This window comes from Balaenoptera ricei, chromosome 4 (assembly GCF_028023285.1).
Source record: "Balaenoptera ricei isolate mBalRic1 chromosome 4, mBalRic1.hap2, whole genome shotgun sequence".
Taxonomy (NCBI): domain Eukaryota; kingdom Metazoa; phylum Chordata; class Mammalia; order Artiodactyla; family Balaenopteridae; genus Balaenoptera; species Balaenoptera ricei.
This window is the reverse complement of record NC_082642.1, coordinates 93,278,020-93,296,823: the sequence shown is the minus strand read 5'-3', so window position 1 is coordinate 93,296,823 and position 18,804 is coordinate 93,278,020. Positions and strand designations below refer to the sequence as shown.

Here is an 18,804-nt window from a genome sequence, read left to right as displayed (position 1 = left end):
TTTGAATAAAGTGCTTGGAAAATGTTATTTGGTGGTTAAATATCTTTATCCTTTAGGGCAAATACAGGAGAGCTTGATGATAAACGCAGGCAACTGCTGATAAAAGATCACAACTAAACATGACAGCATCAAGGGATCCTCACAGTTATCAATAGCATTCAGCTGAAAATTACACGAAGGGCACAGTACAGCTTTAGTTCAGTAAATCTGAAGGGCAGATTGACCCCAACAAGTAGCCCCTGCTAAAACAAGCCCACTTTGAGCCTGTGTTAGGTCTTGGTGGTCTACTCCAGGGCCAGAGATTCTTAAACTTTTTTGCTATTTGAAGCACCTCAGGTGCTTGCTGAGACTGCAAATTCTGGCCCATCCCAAAGGAGGCAAATTCTATAGCTCTAGAGTGGTGCCCAGACATCTGCATCTTCAGCAAGCCCCTCAAATGATTCTGATATCCCTGATACCCAGAGCTGCTTAGGACTTTCATGGGCCCCAGGCAATTTTGCCTTTGTAGGCCCCTTACTCCATGAAAAGTATTAAACATGATACTTCGCTACTGCATTGGTATAAACATGAATGTAATCGAAACTAGATTATATTCTTTTTTTTATTTTTAAAGAAACTAAAACATTTCTGTAGACCCTAAAAGCTCAGGGGCCCTAGCTACTTTGCCTACCGGATAGATCACCCTGCTTATACGTGGATACTGTAACTTTAGGTGTAACACTTCAATCCCTCTAACCTCTGGAGGGTCAAAGTATTAATATTTATTTAATAATTGAGTTCACTCATTCGGGCCTGCTCATCTGAGAAATGCAGGATGAAATGGGACCCTACTTGGTGGCTGATCATCTCCCCCTTTGACTGTCTTTTCTCCTTCCCACACTCCCTGGTTGCAGACAGCCAGGATCTCTTGCTGTGTCATAATCTCTATCTCTATAAAATGAGGAAATTATCTCCCAACACCCATTTACATTTCGAATGCAATCAATCATATCAATGTCTTAACTCTCTACCCAGGTCTCTGCATGCCAGAAACTATTACCTCTAACTGAAATCAATACTTTGCCTTCAGAACAGCTTTCAAACCTTTCTGACCCCAACATACACTAAGAAATACATTTTATATCAGGCCCAGTACACACACAGATATAACTGAAAAGTTTTATGAGGTATATTTACGCTGAAAAAAATTTTTCCTGGACAGTTTCACAAAATAATACTTATATTTACTATTGAATTCACTGAAATTATATATTCTGCTCCACTAAAAAAAAAAATGCTGGTCTCACCCACTAAATTGATCTTATGACTTGCTAATGGGTCACAATCTACAACTTGAAAAACACTGGTCCAAGTAGTAGCAAATATAATAAAATATCTGGGAGGGAGGGTGTGAGGGAACCCTGGGGGAGGGAGGGGGTGAGGGAATTCTGTGTGAAGGAGGGTATGGGGGAGCTCTCAGTGAGGGCAGGTGTAAAAAAAATATATAGCTGAAGACAAATGTCTATTTCTGCGATAGGGATATACCTACTACAGGTAACAGACATCTCACCCTTAGCCACAACATCCTCTGCCCCAGTGTTTCTGAAGGAGTATCGCCCAACAAGGTCTCCTTTTTAAAAAATCCACTCAAATATTTAAGGAGCACCTACCATGTGCTGGGCACTGATCAAGACTCTGCAAATATACAATAATCAAAGTCCAAACCCTCATGCAGTGACATTCTCGTTGGGGGAGATAGACAGTAATCAAATAAATAGGCAAATATATAGTGGTCAGATGGTGGTAAGTGCTACAGAAGGGTCTTTTTTCAGACCCTTCTTTTCCTGGGCATGTTCACCTCCCTTCCTCCTTTCTCCCAGAAAGTACGTACTCTCTTGGGATTTACTGATACCGTCAGTTTGACCTGAGAAGGATGGGGCCAGTAGTCAATTCTTCGTAAAAGGTGACTTTGTCTTTTCTGTTTTGAATGGTTACTGAGTTCAATATGTTTTTATAATTTTTAAATTCTTACTTAGAGGGTAATGTTAATAATTATCCCCACATATTGCAAATGTAATGAGAGTGGGATCAAGTTCACTAAGCCAAGCTTTTAGTTAGTTTCAGAAGTCAGCAGCATTTGGTCCTTTTTATTCCAGGGCTGGTGTTCCTAGATGTCCCAGTTCCTTCCACAAGGAGGCCTCTTATTGGGCCCCCACCTACTTTTCTCCTGATTGGTATTCTGCTCTGGATTACAGGGGTTACCCAGTGAGAATTCCACAGATGCGAGAAATGTGATCACTTCAGATCAAGGCTAGACTTCAACCTGCATTTGAATTAAGAGATCAAGAAATTAAAACAATCATAAATCTTCCCACACCATCTTATGACAAAGAGTCCATGATAGCTACTGAAATTAACAACCGCACCCCTCCCCACCAAAAAGCTAGAATTCACCCAATGGATGCATTAGATCAGGAGTTAGCAAACTTTTAAAATATTTTCAGCTTTGCGAGTCATACTGCCTCTGTCACTACTCAACTCTGCCACCGTAACCCTAAAGCCACCACAGACAATATGTAAATGAATGGCATGGCTGTGTTCCAATACAACCTTATTTTCAAAAGCAAGCAGCAGGTGACCCCTGATGATGGAGAGACTATATCTTGGTGAGAACACTAGGGGCTTACATTTGAGATAGGCGGATGAGATAGGTAAGGAAAGGCAAAGGCACTGAAGAAAGAGGCCTACCAATAACAAAGAGCCAGGTTGTCCAAAGAGCAATGTGTATGCAAGAAGGTGGCAAGAGACTAAAATGTTAATTAGGTGAGAACAGGACATTTATAAGCATATGCAAATTGACCTTTTGCCATTTCATCTTTTATTTTAAAACTATATTATTTTTAAAATATTCTTAAAATATTATTGAAAAAGTCATTTTCTATTAGAGTTGCAAACTTCTTCTTTGAATCAAAAGTTGTGCCACTATCCTGGTTACCTGTGGATTTACCAAGCAATCCAGCAAGTCATCTGTAGAAATGAATGTCTGGGAAGGGGCCACAGTACTATTTGAAGCAATTTGTTCCACTACTGCATTCTCACTTTCACTCATCATTCGTTGTCTCTTGGTATAATGCAATTTTCCAAAGTGTTTTCCATTTTTGTCAACAAAGTCTTCACCATCACTTTCAAACATGCCTCCTCTTTCTGAGGGTGGTTCTTGGGAACCTGGTATCACAGGAACCAGATCAGGACCAAAGGGACTTGCTGCTTCCTGCTTTACTGTTCCCAAGGTTAAGCTGTGGCTACTAGTTTGTTCTACCTCCACGTGGTTGTGCACATTTAATTCTTCCTTTATCACGTACTCTCCGTTTGTGCTCAGTGCTTGGGTTTCTACTACCTTAGATGTTCCATAATGATCAAAAAAAGCAGAAACGGCTCCATTTAAGTAGTGACAATTGACTTCATGGGATGTTTCCTCAACCTAAGGAAAAAGAAAAACTCTTTAAAATGGTTATATGCACTTACATAAATTGGAAAACAAATTTTCCAGCTGGGATTGGTTTATCACAGGATACTAACTGCCATGATGAAAACCAGAAGGGACCTACCTCAGTTGGGTTTAACCAAGTTCTGGTATCATGTGGATTCTCTGCAGTTTTCAGGGCACACACAAGCATGCGGGTGATTGCCTCTTCTACCCGGGCTTGGTGGTCCTCTTCCTAAATCAAGGTTAAAAAAAAGACACATTTTTTCATTTGTCTCTGTGTCTCATTGCTTAAAACAGAGTAGCCTCTCTTAATTGTGTGTTCTGTTCTCTCATTAACATAAGTTTTGTTACTGAAGGAATATGTTGTTGGCAGACCACAATTTTTATGTATTCACTCTCCTCTGCCATCTAGAAGAGTTTTAGAATATTTCACCAACCAAATATAAGTGTGTATCCTGTCTATAAGACATAGACCTTAAGTATGAACCACCTTGCGATTTTTTCCCCAATATTTTCCATTCTCTGACATGTTTAAAGTTAAAAAAAAAAGTATTACATACAAAGGAATAATCCCTGTAGAGCAGTGGTCCCCAACCTTTTTGGCACCAGGACTGGTTTCATGGAAGACAGTTTTTCCATGGGATGTGGGGGGTGGATTGGTTCAGGCAGTAACATGAGCAATGGTTCAGGCGGTAATGTGAGCGATGGGGAGCGATGGGGAGCGGCAGATGAAGTTTTGCTCACTTGTCCGCTGCTCACCTTCTGCTGTGCGGCCCGGTTCCTAACAGGGCGTGGACCAGTATCGGTCCGCAGCCCAGGGGTTGGGGACCCCTGCTATAGAGGATCATTTTGATAAGCTAATTTCTTGAGGAACGGGAAATAATTATAATAAACATTCTTGGCCACAAGAATGAGATGACCAAATATCTAAATAAGTTTTTTTAAAGAGACAATAAGTATAAACTATGGCATTAATGATAAATTACATTATATATATATGTGTGTATATATATGTAAAATTTTCTTTTTTTGGCAATCTTTTTTTTTTATCTTGGCCACGCTGTGTGGCTTGTGGGATATTAGCTCCCCAACCAGGGACTGAACCCAGGCCCTCAGCAATGAAAGCAAAGAGTCCTAACCACTGGACTGCCAGGGAATTCCTAGTCATAAATTACATTAAAATCAATAATTTTGTTCATCAAAAGATACCATAAAGGAAAAAACAAGCCAGATGTCTGTAACGTATATAAGTGATAGGAGATGAATATGCAGAATATATAAAGAATCTGCACACATCAATAAGACAAATGACCTAATTTTTTTTAAATGGGCAAAAGGCATGAAGACAAACATGTCAAAAAAAGAACAATTATAAGGTTAAAAACACAAGAAAATAGGCTTAGCTTCATTCATAATCAGGGAAATGCAAATCAAGAAACCCATGAAACTGGCAAAAGAGGGTCTGATAATTCCAGATGGTGGAGAAATGTGCTTGACAGAAATCTTGCTGATGGTGGGAAAACATACAGGCGTTATTTTATAAACTCGAGTACTGTGTACCCTACAGACCAGCAACTCCACTCCTAGATATATACATATATACATATTCTCTAGAGAAACTCTTGCACATGTGTACAAGAATATTCTATTTATAAAAGCAAAAGAAATTGGAAACAACCCTAATATCCATCAACAGAAAAATGAATCAAATTGTAGTACATTAACACAATAGGATATTATATCATGGTGAAAATGAATGACCAGCTACATGTGACAACACAGATGAATCTTAGAAACATAATATTAAATTAAAAAAAAGAAAGCAAATCCCCAAGATGAGATACCACTTCACACTAGGAAGGCTATAATAAGCCAGATAACGACAAGTGTTGGTGAGGATATGGAGAAATCAGAATCTTCACAAATTGCTGGTGGGAATGTAAATAGTACAGCTGCTTTGGAAAACAGCCTGGCAATTCCCCAAAGGTTAAATGTAGAGTTACCAGACGGTTAATTTTATAAGTTAACTTGGCTAGGCTATGGTGACCAACTGTCTAGTCAAACACTAGTCTAGTGTTTGTCACTGTGAAGTTTGTCACTGTCAAAATATTTCATAGATGCGATTAACATTTATAATCAGCTGACTTTAGGTAAAAGGAGATTATCCTCAATAACGTGGGTGGACCTCATCCAATCAGTTGAAGGCCATAGGAGTAAAATTTAAGGTTTTCTGGAGAAGAGATTCTGCCTCAAGATTGCAACAGAAATCCTGAGTGAGCTTCCAGCCTGCCAACCTGTTCTACAGATTTTGGACTCCAGACTGCAATTTTAACTCTTGTCTGAATTTCCAGCCTGTTGGCCTGCCTTGGCTGATGTACCATATGACCCAGCAACTACACTCCTAGGTACATACCAAGAGAAATGAAAGCATACATCCACACAAAAACTTGTACACGAATGTTAACAGTAGCATTATTCATAATAACCAAAAGTAGACACAACCCAGACGTCCATCAATTGATTAGTGGATAAACAAAATGTGGTATATCTGTACAATAAAAAATTTTTTAGCCATAAAAAAAAGGAATGAAGTACTGATACATGCTACTACATGGATGATTCTTGAAAACATTATGCTGAATGAAAGACGCCAGCCATAAAAGGTGTCCCCTTCAAATAGTTAAAACAGAAAAAAAAAATTCTGTATAGTTTTAGAAGTAATGGGTATGGTTACAAGCAGGCAGATGACAGCTCTACAATGGAATGAGCTATCTTGGGAGGCAAAGCATCTGTAAAGCTACTGTAGATGTGACTTTGGCACTGGGAGTGGAAGTGAACTCCATGCACTCTACCTTGATATTTGCTCTGATTCCAATACAGCGTGCTGCAAGCAGAATTTCTTTCTTTCTTTTTTTTCATGTATAGTATTTTTAAAAGTTTATTTTATACAGCAGTTTCTTATTAGTTATCTATTTTAAACATATTAGTGTATATATGTCAATCCCAATCTCCCAATTCATCCCCCCACTCCCCACCCGCCTGCTTTCCCCTCTTGGTGTCCATATGTTTGTTCTCTATATCTGTGTCTCTATTTCTGCCTTGCAAACCGGTTCAGCTGTACCATGTTTCTAGATTTCACATATATGCATTAATATACAATATTTGTTTTTCTCTTTCTGACTTACTTCACTCTGTATGACAGTCTCTAGGTCCATCCACGTCTCTACAAGTGACCCAATTTCATTCTGTTTTATGGCTGAGTAATATTCTATTGTATATATGTACCACATCTTCTTTATCCATTTGTCAGTTGATGGGCATTTAGGTTGATTCCATGATCTGGCTATTGTAAATAGTGCTGCAATGAACATTGGGGTGCATGTGTCTTTTTGAATTATGTTTTTCTCTGGGTATATGCCCTGTAGTGGGATTGCTGGGTCATATGGTAGTTCTATTTTTAGTTTTTTAAGGAACCTCCATACTGTTCTCCATAGTGGCTGTATCAATTTACATTCCCACCAACAGTGCAAGAGGGTTCCCTTTTCTCCACATCCTCTCCAGCATTTGTTGTTTGTAGATATCCTGATGAAGCCCATTCTAACCGGTGTGAGGTGATACCTCATTGTAGTTTTGATTTGCATTTCTCTAATAATTAGTGATGTTGAGCATCTTTTCATGTGCCTCTTGGCCATCTGTATGTCTTCTTTGGAGAAAAGTCTATTTAGGTCTTCTGCCCATTTTTGGATTAGGTTGTTTGTTTTTTCACTATTGAGCTGCATGAGCTGTTATATATTTTGGAGATTAATCCTTTGTCCGTTGATTCGTTTGCAACTATTTTCTCCCATTCTGAGGGTTGTCTTTTTGTCTTGTTTATAGTTTCCTTTGCTGTGCAAAGCTTTTAAGTTTCATTAGTTCCCATTTGTTTATTTTTGTTTTTATTTCCATTACTCTAGAAGGTGGGTCAAAAAAGATCTTGCTGTGATTTATATCAAAGAGTGTTCTGCCTCTGTTTTCCTCTAAGAGTTCCATAGTGTCTGGTCTTAAATTAGGTCTTTAATCCATTTGGAGTTTATTTCTGTGTATGGTGTCAGGGAGTATTCTAATTTCATTCTTTTACATGTAGCTGTCCAGTTTTCCCAGCACTACTTATTGAAGAGACTGTCTTTTCTCCATTGTATATCCTTGCCTCCTTTGTCATAGATTAGTTGACCATAGATATGTGGGTTTATCTCTGGGCTTTCTATCTTGTTCCATTGATCTATATTTCTGTTTTCAGGCCAGTACCATATTGTCTTGATTACTGTAGATTTGTAGTATAGTCTGAAGTCAGGGAGTCTGATTCCTCCAGCTCTGCTTTTTTCCCTCAAGACTGTTTTGGCTATTCGGGGTCTTTTGTGTCTCCATACACATTTTAAGATTTGTTGTTCTAGTTCTGTAAAAAATGCCATTGGTAATTTGATAGGGATTGCATTGAATCTGTAGATTGCTTTGGGTAGTATAGTCATTTTCACGATATTGATTCTTCCAATCCAAGAACATGGTGTATCTCTCCATCTGTCTGTGTCATCTTTGATTTCTTTCATCAGTGTCTTATAGTTTTCTGAGTATAGGTCTTTTACCTCCTTAGGTAGGTTTATTCCTAGGTATTTTATTCTTTTTGTTGCAATGGTGAATGGGATTGTTTCCTTAATTTCTCTTTCTGATCTTGCATTGTTAGTGTATAGGAATGCAAGAGATTTCTGTGCATTAATTTTGTATCCTGCGACTTTACCAAGTTCATTGATTAGCTCTAGTAGTTTTCTGGTGGCATCTTTAGGATTTTCTATGTATAGTATCATGTCATCTGCAAACAGTGACAGTTTGACTTCTTCTTTTCCAATTTGTATTCCTGTTATTTCTTTTTCTTCTCTGATTGCCATGGCTAGGACTTCCAAAACTGTGTTGAATACTAGTGGTGAGAGTGGACATCCTTGTCTTGTTCCTGATCTTAGAGGAAATGCTTTCAGTTTTTCACCATTGAGAATGATGTTTGCTGTGGGTTTGTCATATATGGCCTTTATTATGTTGAGGTAGGTTCTCTCTATGCCCACTTCCTGGAGAGTTTTTATCATAAATGGGTGTTGAATTTTGTCAAAAGCTTTTTCTGCATCTGTTGAGATGATCATATGGTTTTAATTCTTCAATCTGTTAATATGGTGTATCACATTGATTGATTTGCGTATATTGAAGAATCCTTGCATCCCTGGGATAAATCTCACTTGATTGTGGTGTATGATCCTTTTAATGTGTTGTTGGATTCTGTTTGCTAGTATTTTGTTGAGGATTTTTGCATCTATATTCATCAGTGATATTGGTCTGTAATTTTCTTTTTTTGTAGTATCTTTGTCTTGTTTTGGTATCAGGGTGATGGTGGCCTCATAGAATGAGTTTGGGAGTGTTCCTTCCTCTGCAATTTTTTGGAAGAGTTTGAGAAGGATGGGTGTTAGCGCTTCTCTAAATGTTTGATAGAATTCACCTGTGAAGCCATCTGGTCCTGGACTTTTGTTTGTTGGAAGATTTTTAATCACAGTTTCAATTTCATTACTTGTGATTGGTCTGTTCATAGTTTCTATTTCTTCCTAGTTCAGTCTTGGAAGGTTACACCTTTCTAAGAATTTGTCCATTTCTTCCAGGTTGTCCATATTATTGGTATAGAGTTGCTTGTAGTAGTCTCTTAGGATGCTTTGTATTTCTGCGGTGTCCGTTGTAACTTCCCCTTTTTCATTCCTAATTTTATTGATTTGAGTCCTCTCCCTCTCTTTCTTGATGAGTCTGGCTAAAGGTTTATCAATTTTGTTTATCTTCTCAAAGAACCAGCTTTTAGTTTTATTGATCTTTGCTATTGTTTTCTTTGTTTCTATTTCATTTATTTCTGCTCTGATCTTTATATTTCTTCCCTTGTACTAACTTTGGGTTTTGTTTGTAGTTCTTTCTCTAGTTCTTTAAGGTGTAAGGTTAGATTGTTTATTTGAGATTTTTCTTGTTTCTTGAGGTAGGATTGTATTGCTATAAACTTCCCTTTTAGAACTGCTTTTGCTGCATCCCATAGGTTTTGGATTGCCGTGTTTTCATTGTCATTTGTCTCTAGGTATTTTTTGATTTCTTCAGTGATCTCTTGGTTATTTAGTAATGTATTGTTTAGCCTCCATGTGTTTGTGTTTTTTACGTTTTTTTCCCTATAATTTATTTCTAATCTCATAGTGCTGTGATCAGAAAAGATGCTTGATATGATTTCAATTTTCTTAAATTTACTGAGGCTTGATTTGTGACCCAAGATGTGATCTATCCTGGAGAATGTTCCATGCACACTTGAGAAGAAAGTGTAATCTGCTGTTTTGGGATGGAATGTCCTATAAATATCAATTAAATCTATCTGGTCTATTGTGTCAGTTAAAGCTTGTGTTTCCTTATTAATTTTCTGTCCATATGATCTGTCCATTGTTGTAAGTGAGGTGTTAAAGTCCTCCACTATGATTGTGTTGCTGTCGATTTCCTCTTTTATAGCTGTTAGCATTTGCCTTATGTATTGAGGCGCTCCTACGTTGGGTGCATATATATTTATAATTGTTATGTCTTCTTCTTGGATTGACCCCTTGATCATTATGGAGTGTCCTTCCCTGTCTCTTGTAACATTCTTTATTTTAAAGTCTATTTTATCTGATATGAGTATTGCTACTCCAGCTTTCTTTTGATTTCCATTTGAATGGAATATCTTTTTCCATCCCCTCACTTTCAGTCTGTATGTGTCCCTAGATCTGAAGTGGGTCTCTTGTAGACAGCATATACACAGGTCTTGTTTTTGTATCCATTCAGCAAGCCTGTGTCTTTTGGTTGGAGCATTTAATCCATTCACGTTTAAGGTAATTATCAATATGTATGTTCCTGTTACCATTTTCTTAATTGTTTTGGGTTTGTTTTTATGGGTTCTTTTCTTCTCTTGTGTTTCCCACTTAGAGAAGTTCCTTTAGCATTTGTTGTAGAGCTGGTTTGGTGGTGCTGAATTCTCTTAGCTTTTGCTTGTCTGCAAAGCTTTTGCTTTCTCTGTCGAATCTGAATGAGACCCTTGCTGGGTAGAATAATCTACAATATGGTTGTAGGTTCTTTCCTTTCATCACTTTAAATATATCGTGCCACTCCCTTCTGGCTTGTAGAGTTTCTGCTGAGAAATCAGCTGTTCACCTGATGGGAGCTCCCTTATGTGTTATTTGTCAATTTTCCCTTGCTGCTTTCAGTAATTTTTCTTTTTCTTTAATTTTTGCCAATTTGATTACTATGTGTCTCGGTGTGTTTCTCCTTGGGTTTATCCTGCCTGGAACTCTCTGCGCTTCCTGGATTTGGGTGGCTATTTCCTTTCCCATGTTAGGGAAGTTTTTGACTATAATCCCTTCAAATATTTTCTCGGGTCCTTTCTCTCTCTCTTCGCCTTCTGGGACCCCTATAATGCAAATGTTGTTGCATTTAATGTGGTCCCAGAGGTCTCTTAGGCTGTCTTCATTTCTTTTCATTCTTTTTTTCTTTATTCTGTTCCCGGCTGTGAATTCCACCATTCTGTCTTCCAGGTCACTTATCTGTTCTTCTGCCTCAGTTATTCTGCTATTGATTCCTTCTAGTGTATTTTTCATTTCAGTTATTGTATTGTTCATCTCTGTTTGTTTGTTCTTTAATTCTTCTAGGTCTTTGTTAAACATTTCTTGCGTCATCTCAATCTTTGCCTCCATTCTTTTTCCAAGGTACTAGATCATCTTCACTATCATTATTCTGAATTCTTTTTCTGGAAGGTTGCCTATCTCCACTTCATTTAGTTGTTTTTCTGGGGTTTTATCTTGTTCCTTCATCTGGTACATAGCCCTCTGCCTTTTCATTTTGTCTTTCTGTGAATGTGGTTTTCATTCCACAGGCTGCAGGATTGTAGCTCTTCTTGCTTCTCTATGTATGTGTTTAATTTTAATTTTGATTCAGTGTTCTGTGGATAATTTTAATTAACACTTGAAGATGGTTTGAGGTATAGCAAATTAAGCCATTCACTTTGATGCTTGGATTTCATGGTTTCCAATCCCTGGAGTGCCTTCAGAGTTGGAGAAGCTGGCCTGCAGTGGCTCTCCTTCTGCGCTGCACCTAGTATTTTTTATTTAATATGTATAAGACCATGCGCTAAAGAATAGTATGTTGACTACCCTTAGAGACAAAGAAATCTTATCTTAAAAAAAATGTAAACATTAATAACATATTTCAGATAATGGGCACAGAAATGATTCAGCTGAGATGTCCACTTCTGGCTGTGATAGAGTAACAGTAACTTAATTACTTTCCTACCATAAACAACTGGAAAACTAGACAAATACATATTATTAAAGGATTTCAGACATTGGACTACAGGCAACATAAAAATGTGATCTCTGAGAAAAAGAAAATAAATGACTTAAGTACTATAATTGACCAACTTCTTTTCAGAGGGACATTCTGAACACTGGAGCAGAAAGGGGGATACCAAGCAAGGCAATCAGTTAAGCAGAATTTCTAACTGTAAGTCTATTGATCTCCCATTATACTTCTCATCCAAGTGTTACGACTCTTTTCTAAGCCACACAATAGAGCTTCCTGTTACAGTATTCCTTATGCTCCCCCTGTGCCAAAGCCCTTCTCATTATCTAAGGATAAGAAAAGTCTGAGTGAGGGGAGGATGCAGCAGCCAAAGAGAGGAGAGAGATGCAATCAAGGTTTTGGGTACAGGAGAGCAGAGATGCATTCAAGGCCTCAGGTTAACGAGGGCACAGGTGCAGTCAAAGCCTCTGGTTAAAGCATACAAAGATGCAATGACACCTCAGGTGGAAGAGACAGACTTGAGCCATAAGAGTAGCCATTCTAATTGTCAAGTAGAGCAAGGCAACCAGGATTAAGCACAGCATATTTGAGGGGAAAAGCCTTTGGGAGAAATAAAATGATAACACCTAGCACTGAAAGACTGCTCTGAGAAAATGTGTAAGTCAGGACTGAGAATTCTGCAATTATTAATGAGGATCCTGAACCAAGAAGCAGGTATTTCCAGCCCAGATGGTGTGGGATGGGACTGGCAACATGGGACACACGTGGCAGATCCAGCCAGGCCCAACATGATTCTCCTAACAACACCGGTCAAGGGAGAAGACCCGGCACACCAACATCAGGGCCCATTTTGTGCCCTTAAAAGAAAGAGAATGGTGTGTCACAAAAATCCTATTTCCAACCTCACTATCCATCAACAGAGCACAGAATACATAAATTATGGCACAGCAAAACAAAGTAACACCGGAGTGTTGGTGAAAATTAATCACCAAGTTCTATAGACAGGCACTGTATATCTTAAAAGCAGGGAGATTACATTTGTTAGAAAAAAAAAAATACCAGCTCAATCCATGAGTTTATACTGACAGTGACAGGATCAATGGATTCCACATAATGCCACCAGTGTCTGGGGACAAACAGAACCTGAAAACCAAACAAAAAATGGTTAGCACAAGAACAGAACATTTTATTTTTATGTCAGAATCAGATCTTAAATGAAGTTGCTAAGGAAAAAAAATGAATTCAAATGAATTTATACTAATATTGTAATAGGAAAGGGAAACAAGAAAAAAATCCCCCACAATCCTTTTATTCCTTTTCTTAAATTAACAAGTTTGCATGTTCTACAAAGGATATTACTAGCTTCTCCAGTCTCTACTCTCCTTTATCCTGGACCTTCTCTGTCTGCATCCAAATCTTAGTAAAGGATTCTGAGATTGTAACTTTTCCTCCTTTCCATCACATAATGGTTGTATGAGTTCTGAGAAAGGGCAGAGGTAAACACATAGGACATAGTTTCTGCCTTCTCACAGTCTAAAGTCTAGCCAATGAAAAAATAATATATAGAAAAGTGGTAAATCAGAGGAGTGGACACTGGTGCTAGAGACCTTCAGAGGTGGGAGAAGCAGGCATGAACTAGGGAGGTTAGGGGCAACCTGGATGGAGGAAGTGTAATTTGAACCAGGACTAAGAGAGAATGAGGACATGCCAGGAGGGAGAAGTGGGCAAGGGAGGTGGGACTGTCGAGGGACAGCAAGTAGGCCTGTCTTACTACTGCAGAAGGAGTAAAGGGGAATAAAGTGGGGAACCAGGTTAGGGCCCGTGGAGGGCCCTGAGTTCAGAATAAAGAATCTGGATTTTATCCTGTAGGCATTTTGAGTTGCTGAGAAGTTCTGAGTAGGGGGATGGTTAAAACAGTGACATTGTGGGAGAGTCTGGGAAGGACAGGAGATTCTTGCAATGGTCCAATTATTAAATTAAGTGTTAAGATTTAAATAGGAAGATATAGCAAACGAAAGTAATGGGCAGAGTCAAGAAGGACTGCATTTATCCAGAGTCATTACAAGAGTCTGTGGAAGGCTGAGTACAGCAGATGGAGATGATCTGAAGCTTCTGGGCTTCGGATTTAGGAAAATGGTGGCACTTGCTATGGACAAGATGGAGATGTTCTGAAGCTTCTGGGCTTCGGATTTAGGAAAATGGTGGCACTTGCTATGGACAAGGTGGAGATGGGAAGAGAGCTCCTTTTAAGAGAACAGGGCACTAAAAACGTCCACTTCAGCCACTGGATTTAGTCATTAGGAGGTCATGAATGTCCTATCATAGAGTATACTTTCAAGTAAAGTGGTAAGAGAGCCAGTTTACGGTGGATTCAGGAAACAGCATGATGTAAGGAAAACTGATACAATAGACAGAAATACTCATTCGAATTTGGCTATTAAAATAGAAGAAAAAAAGAATTAGCAGCCACTTCACACCCACTAGAATGGCTATAGTTGTAGTAATATAATAATAATAAAGGAAAATAACAAGTGTTGGTGAGGATGTCAAGAAATTAGAACCCTCATAAATTGCTGGTGGGAATGTAAAATGGTGCAGCTGCTGTGCAAAAGTTTGGCAATTCCCCCAAAAGTTAAAAAACAGAGTTATCATATGACTCAGCAATTCCACCCTTACGTATATACCCAAGAGAACTGAAAACATATGCTCATACAAAAACTTGTACTCAAATGTTTATAGCAGCATTATTCATAATAACCAAAAAGTGGAAACAACCCAAATATCCATCAGCTGTTTAACAGATAAATAAAATGTATATCCACATAATGGAATATATTCAGCCATAAAAAAGAATGAAGTGCTGTTAACATCCTACAGCCTGGATGAACCTTGAGGATATTATGCGACGTGAAAAAAGCCGGACACGAAAGTCCACAGACTGTACAACTGCACTTATATGAAATGTCCAGAATAGGTAAATCTATACAGAAAGAAAACAGAGAAGTGGTTGTCAAGGGCTGGGGGGGATAAGTGAATGGGGAATGACTGCTGATGGGTTGAGGAAACTTAGTCAAATCGTTCGAGCTGGAGCACTCGCGTGTAAAGGCAGCAGGAAGAGCCAGTGAGAAGGGAGCAAAAGAAGGAACACAGGCAGGTCAGAGGGATAATCAAGGGAATAAAATCTCTTTAAGAGACTAAGAAAACCTCGCAAATGTTAATAAAATATCAGACAGCAAATGCCAGTGTTGTAAAGGTGATATTCCCCACTGGGTAGCAGCACTAAGTACTAAACCTTTGGAAATGTTTCAGAGACAGTCAGTTACAAAAGTAACATCCATTCTTGCTTAAAAGCAAATCATTCTCAACAAATATTATATGGTATCACTTATATGTGGAATCTAAAAAGTGATACAAATGAATCTATATACAGAACAGAAACAGACTCACATACATAGAAAACAAACTTACGATTATCATGTTTGGTTATGGAGAAAGGGGTAACTTAGGAGTGGGGGATTAACAGACACAAAGTACTATACATAAAATAGATATGCAACAAGGATTTACTGTATAGCACAGGGAACTATATTCAATATCTTGCAATAAATTATAATGGAAAATAATCTGAAAAAATATATATAACTGAATCATTTTGCTGTACACCAAAAACTAACACAATATTGTAAATCAACTATACTTCAATTAAAACAAACAAACAAACAAACAAAAATCCCTAAATCGTTCTTAGTTCAATCTGCCTTTGTTGGCCCACTAACTGGATGCATTCGAACCTGTGTTTGTATGTCTGGATTTTATAGTGGTTGAACAGATATTAATTGTGAATAAATGTTCCAGAAATGTTCAAGTACTCATGCCTTGACACCTTCTCTTAACCTGAATAAAAATAACTGAGCTTTTGGATCTTCCTCCACAGGCCATTCTCCTCTTCACCAGCAGGAGGAGCTGTGTTCCCTCCTCCCATCTCCCTCCCATGACCTGTGAAGCAAGGATTGTGTGTGAAGCCTACAGCTGGGAAAGCTACGTTCCAATAGCAGAGCAGCAGGGAAGGAACCATTGTCATTTGTATTGGTAGGGAGGCACGTGGCATAAAGACTTGAAAGAAGTTATAGCTGGGGTGTCCACCGACAGGTCACCAATGTTTTAAAGCTCCCATTACCTGTCCGGGGCTCAGGGTAACCATATGTCTTCGAGCCTTCCAGAACTGAGGAAAACGTTTTAAATCAGGATTGACAACATTGATTTTACTGAACACACTAGATTCTTCATAAGGGATTCTAGTTGGATAAAGGAAAGGAGTATCTTCAGGAGGAAAGAGATGCCATCTTTTCCTAGTTAAAAAAATAAGATACAAGTTAGTACTCTAAACTTGAGACAAAACATGTAAGAAGGCAGCAGCTAAGTGCTCATTTTCACTCATTTTCATTCAATCCATAAAGGAATACAGGAGCCACCTCAGGGGTCACCTGGCCCATCTCTCACTCGGGGCTGGAATCTCCTCTGCAGACACCTGGTAAAGGAAGGGCAGCAACCAGTGGGTATCTCATGATGCCCTGAGAAGCCTATTTGCAGGGACAGGAGCTACTTTGTAAGATCATTCTTTCTTATCTCAAATCAAAGTCAGCCTCCTCATAAACTGTTTCCATCCCTGAGTCTAAAGCTCCCCAGAATAATCTCTACCCTTTGAAATCTCTGTATTCTTCTCTTATACAGAGTAACCATTCATCCAGAGTAACTACCCACCAAATAGTTTCCAGACTTCTCCCTATTGGGGTTGTAAATTCCTTAACCTAAACATTTGTTTAGTTGATCCATTAAGGAAGAGAAATGCACGAATGATGCCACACAACTAAAAAGTAGTATAATATAGGAATTTTCAAAAAGAAAACTGTAAAATGTTTCAGTCACTTTAAAATTTTTTGAAAAATGAAAGTGATAAACCTTAACTCATAAAACACTAGACACACCAATACTTTGAGCCAACAGAGGGAGGACATCTGAAGCAAAGGAGGGAGAAGTGTGAAAAAGGAAGAGACACAGAAAGACAGAAATACACAGATGGGGAAGCAAAGAGAGAGGGAAAAGAACCTAGTTCTGAGAAAAGCCCTAAAGCCCTCTAGTGACCCCTGGCAGTTACAGAGGGGCTATCACGTCCTTTCAAAACATGTCCTTTCAAAAGAGCTGACTGCTCTTCTCAAACTAGGAAATATAAAGTCTTATTTTGCCTTAGAGATGATAAAGCTGCTCCCTCCCACTGGACCTATGACTAGTTTGGGAGAATTATTGGCATTTAGGATGTTTAGAATGTTAGAGCTGGAAGGACCCTTAAGAGATCATCAGTCTAATCTTTTTTTTCTTTTTTGTTTTTAAAGATTTATTTGTTTATTGATTGATTGATTGCTATGTTGGGTCTTCGTTTCTGTGCTAGGGCTTTCTCCAGTTGTGGCAAGCGGGGGCCACTCTTCATTGCGGTGCGCGGGCCTCTCACTATCGCGGCCTCTCTTGTTGCGGAGCACAGGCTCCAGACGCGCAGGCTCAGTAATTGTGGCTCACGGGCCTAGTTGCTCTGCGGCATGTGGGATCTTCCCAGACCAGGGCGCGAACCCGTGTTCCCTGCGTTAGCAGGCAGACTCTCAACCACTGCGCCACCAGGGAAGCCCCGTCAGTCTAATCTTACATTCAAAGAAGTGGAAGAGGGAGCCAGGGTTTGCTCAGTGTCATTCACTGGGCTGGTGTGAGTGGTGGACCCAGTACTAGGTCACAGATCTCCAGACCCCTGCACTACAGCTGTGTTTCCCAAAGGAACAGCCACGATGATAACCATCCCATACAATTTGCTCTGCTAGGTTTAAAATGTAATATATATGCATCCTTCTGTTCTTAATCAGAAAAGGTAGTCAATCATCACGTCATCCTTGGCTCAAAACCCTCTTGGTTCTGATGCTGAAAGAACAGAGAATAAGCAGTATTTGCCTGGGCATTAAGACCCTCAGGCTCCACCTTGCCTTTCCTACTAATCCCTCTGTTTCTAATGCACAACTTACACGGACAACTCACTGGGCCCTCTATATACCCCACGCTTTCCTGGGGCTCTGCTCATGCTGGTCCCTTTGCTCCTCCCACCTGTGTCTTTTGAACATTCACCCACCCTTCGAAACCCATCCCAAATGGCAGCTCCCCTCTGAAATCTTCCCTAATCTTTCCAACAGGAACATTTTCTCTTCTACTTCTCAGTTCCATGGCTCTACGAAACCTTCCTCAAGGGCGTGTTCATTCTGCCTAGATATATCACAGCAATCCGTGGGCTTCCCTGCACCCTAACTGTACATACACTCTCTTAGGGCAGAGAAGTGTCTTACTTGTTCACCTCTGTTGCTACTGTAACACGTGGTATCTGCACGGCAGGATACTCAATAAATACTTACTGAATAGTTAGTTATTTTATTACTCCAGAGCTATATGAGGCCAGAAAATATGGTCTACGACAAAGTTAAAGTAAAGCTATATTAATTTTATATCACAGAAGGAACCCAGGTATTTTTTGGTAATGTTTTTCCAGCTGAATTTCTTTGGCTTATTTCTCCACTCAGAACACACGGAAAGCAGCTACTTGAAATGATGTCCTCTCTAACCAAGTTTAAGGTTCAGACTATTAACTCCATAAGGGCAGGGACCAGGCACACTTGATTCACTGCTGCAACCATAGTGCATTAATAATGCACCTAGACGTTCTAGGCTGCTTAATAAAGACCTGAGGAATCCAGGAGGAACTATCTCATACAGGTTTATAGTTTTCAAAGTACTTCACACGTGGGGGGAGCAGTTCAAGATGGCAGCAGAGGAAGACCCTGAACTTACCTCCTCCCACAGACACAAAAAAATACACATGTACATATAGACCAGTTCCCTCTGAAAAGAACCTGAGAACTAGATGAACACCTGCTCCACAATAAAGAATA

The 18,804-nt window shown here is 39.1% G+C and overlaps 2 protein-coding genes across 7 annotated transcripts in view; one reads left to right on the top strand and one right to left on the bottom strand.

Annotated features, from left to right (window-relative positions):
• PARP14 (poly(ADP-ribose) polymerase family member 14) overlaps nucleotides 1–17,287 on the top strand; it is a 65,123-nt gene extending 47,836 nt beyond the window's left edge. The window contains exon 18 of the mRNA XM_059920976.1: nucleotides 15,762–17,287. Coding sequence (XP_059776959.1) covers nucleotides 15,762–15,829 — 68 coding nt within the window. The 3' untranslated portion in view covers nucleotides 15,830–17,287. The remainder of the gene's footprint in view (nucleotides 1–15,761) is intronic.
• The window catches only part of HSPBAP1 (HSPB1 associated protein 1), a 56,754-nt gene continuing 40,539 nt past the window's right edge, over nucleotides 2,590–18,804 (bottom strand). For 5 of the 6 annotated variants that reach the window (XM_059920979.1, XM_059920984.1, XM_059920981.1 and 2 more), the window contains 4 exons: nucleotides 16,005–16,176; nucleotides 12,887–12,970; nucleotides 3,588–3,698; nucleotides 2,595–3,460 (listed from right to left, as the gene is read on the bottom strand). In XM_059920979.1, the coding sequence (XP_059776962.1) occupies nucleotides 2,921–3,460; nucleotides 3,588–3,698; nucleotides 12,887–12,970; nucleotides 16,005–16,176 (907 nt within the window). In that variant the 3' untranslated portion in view covers nucleotides 2,595–2,920. Of the gene's footprint in view, nucleotides 3,461–3,587; nucleotides 3,699–12,886; nucleotides 12,971–16,004; nucleotides 16,177–18,804 lie in introns of all 6 variants that reach the window. The other variant, XM_059920980.1, reaches the window with a different exon arrangement.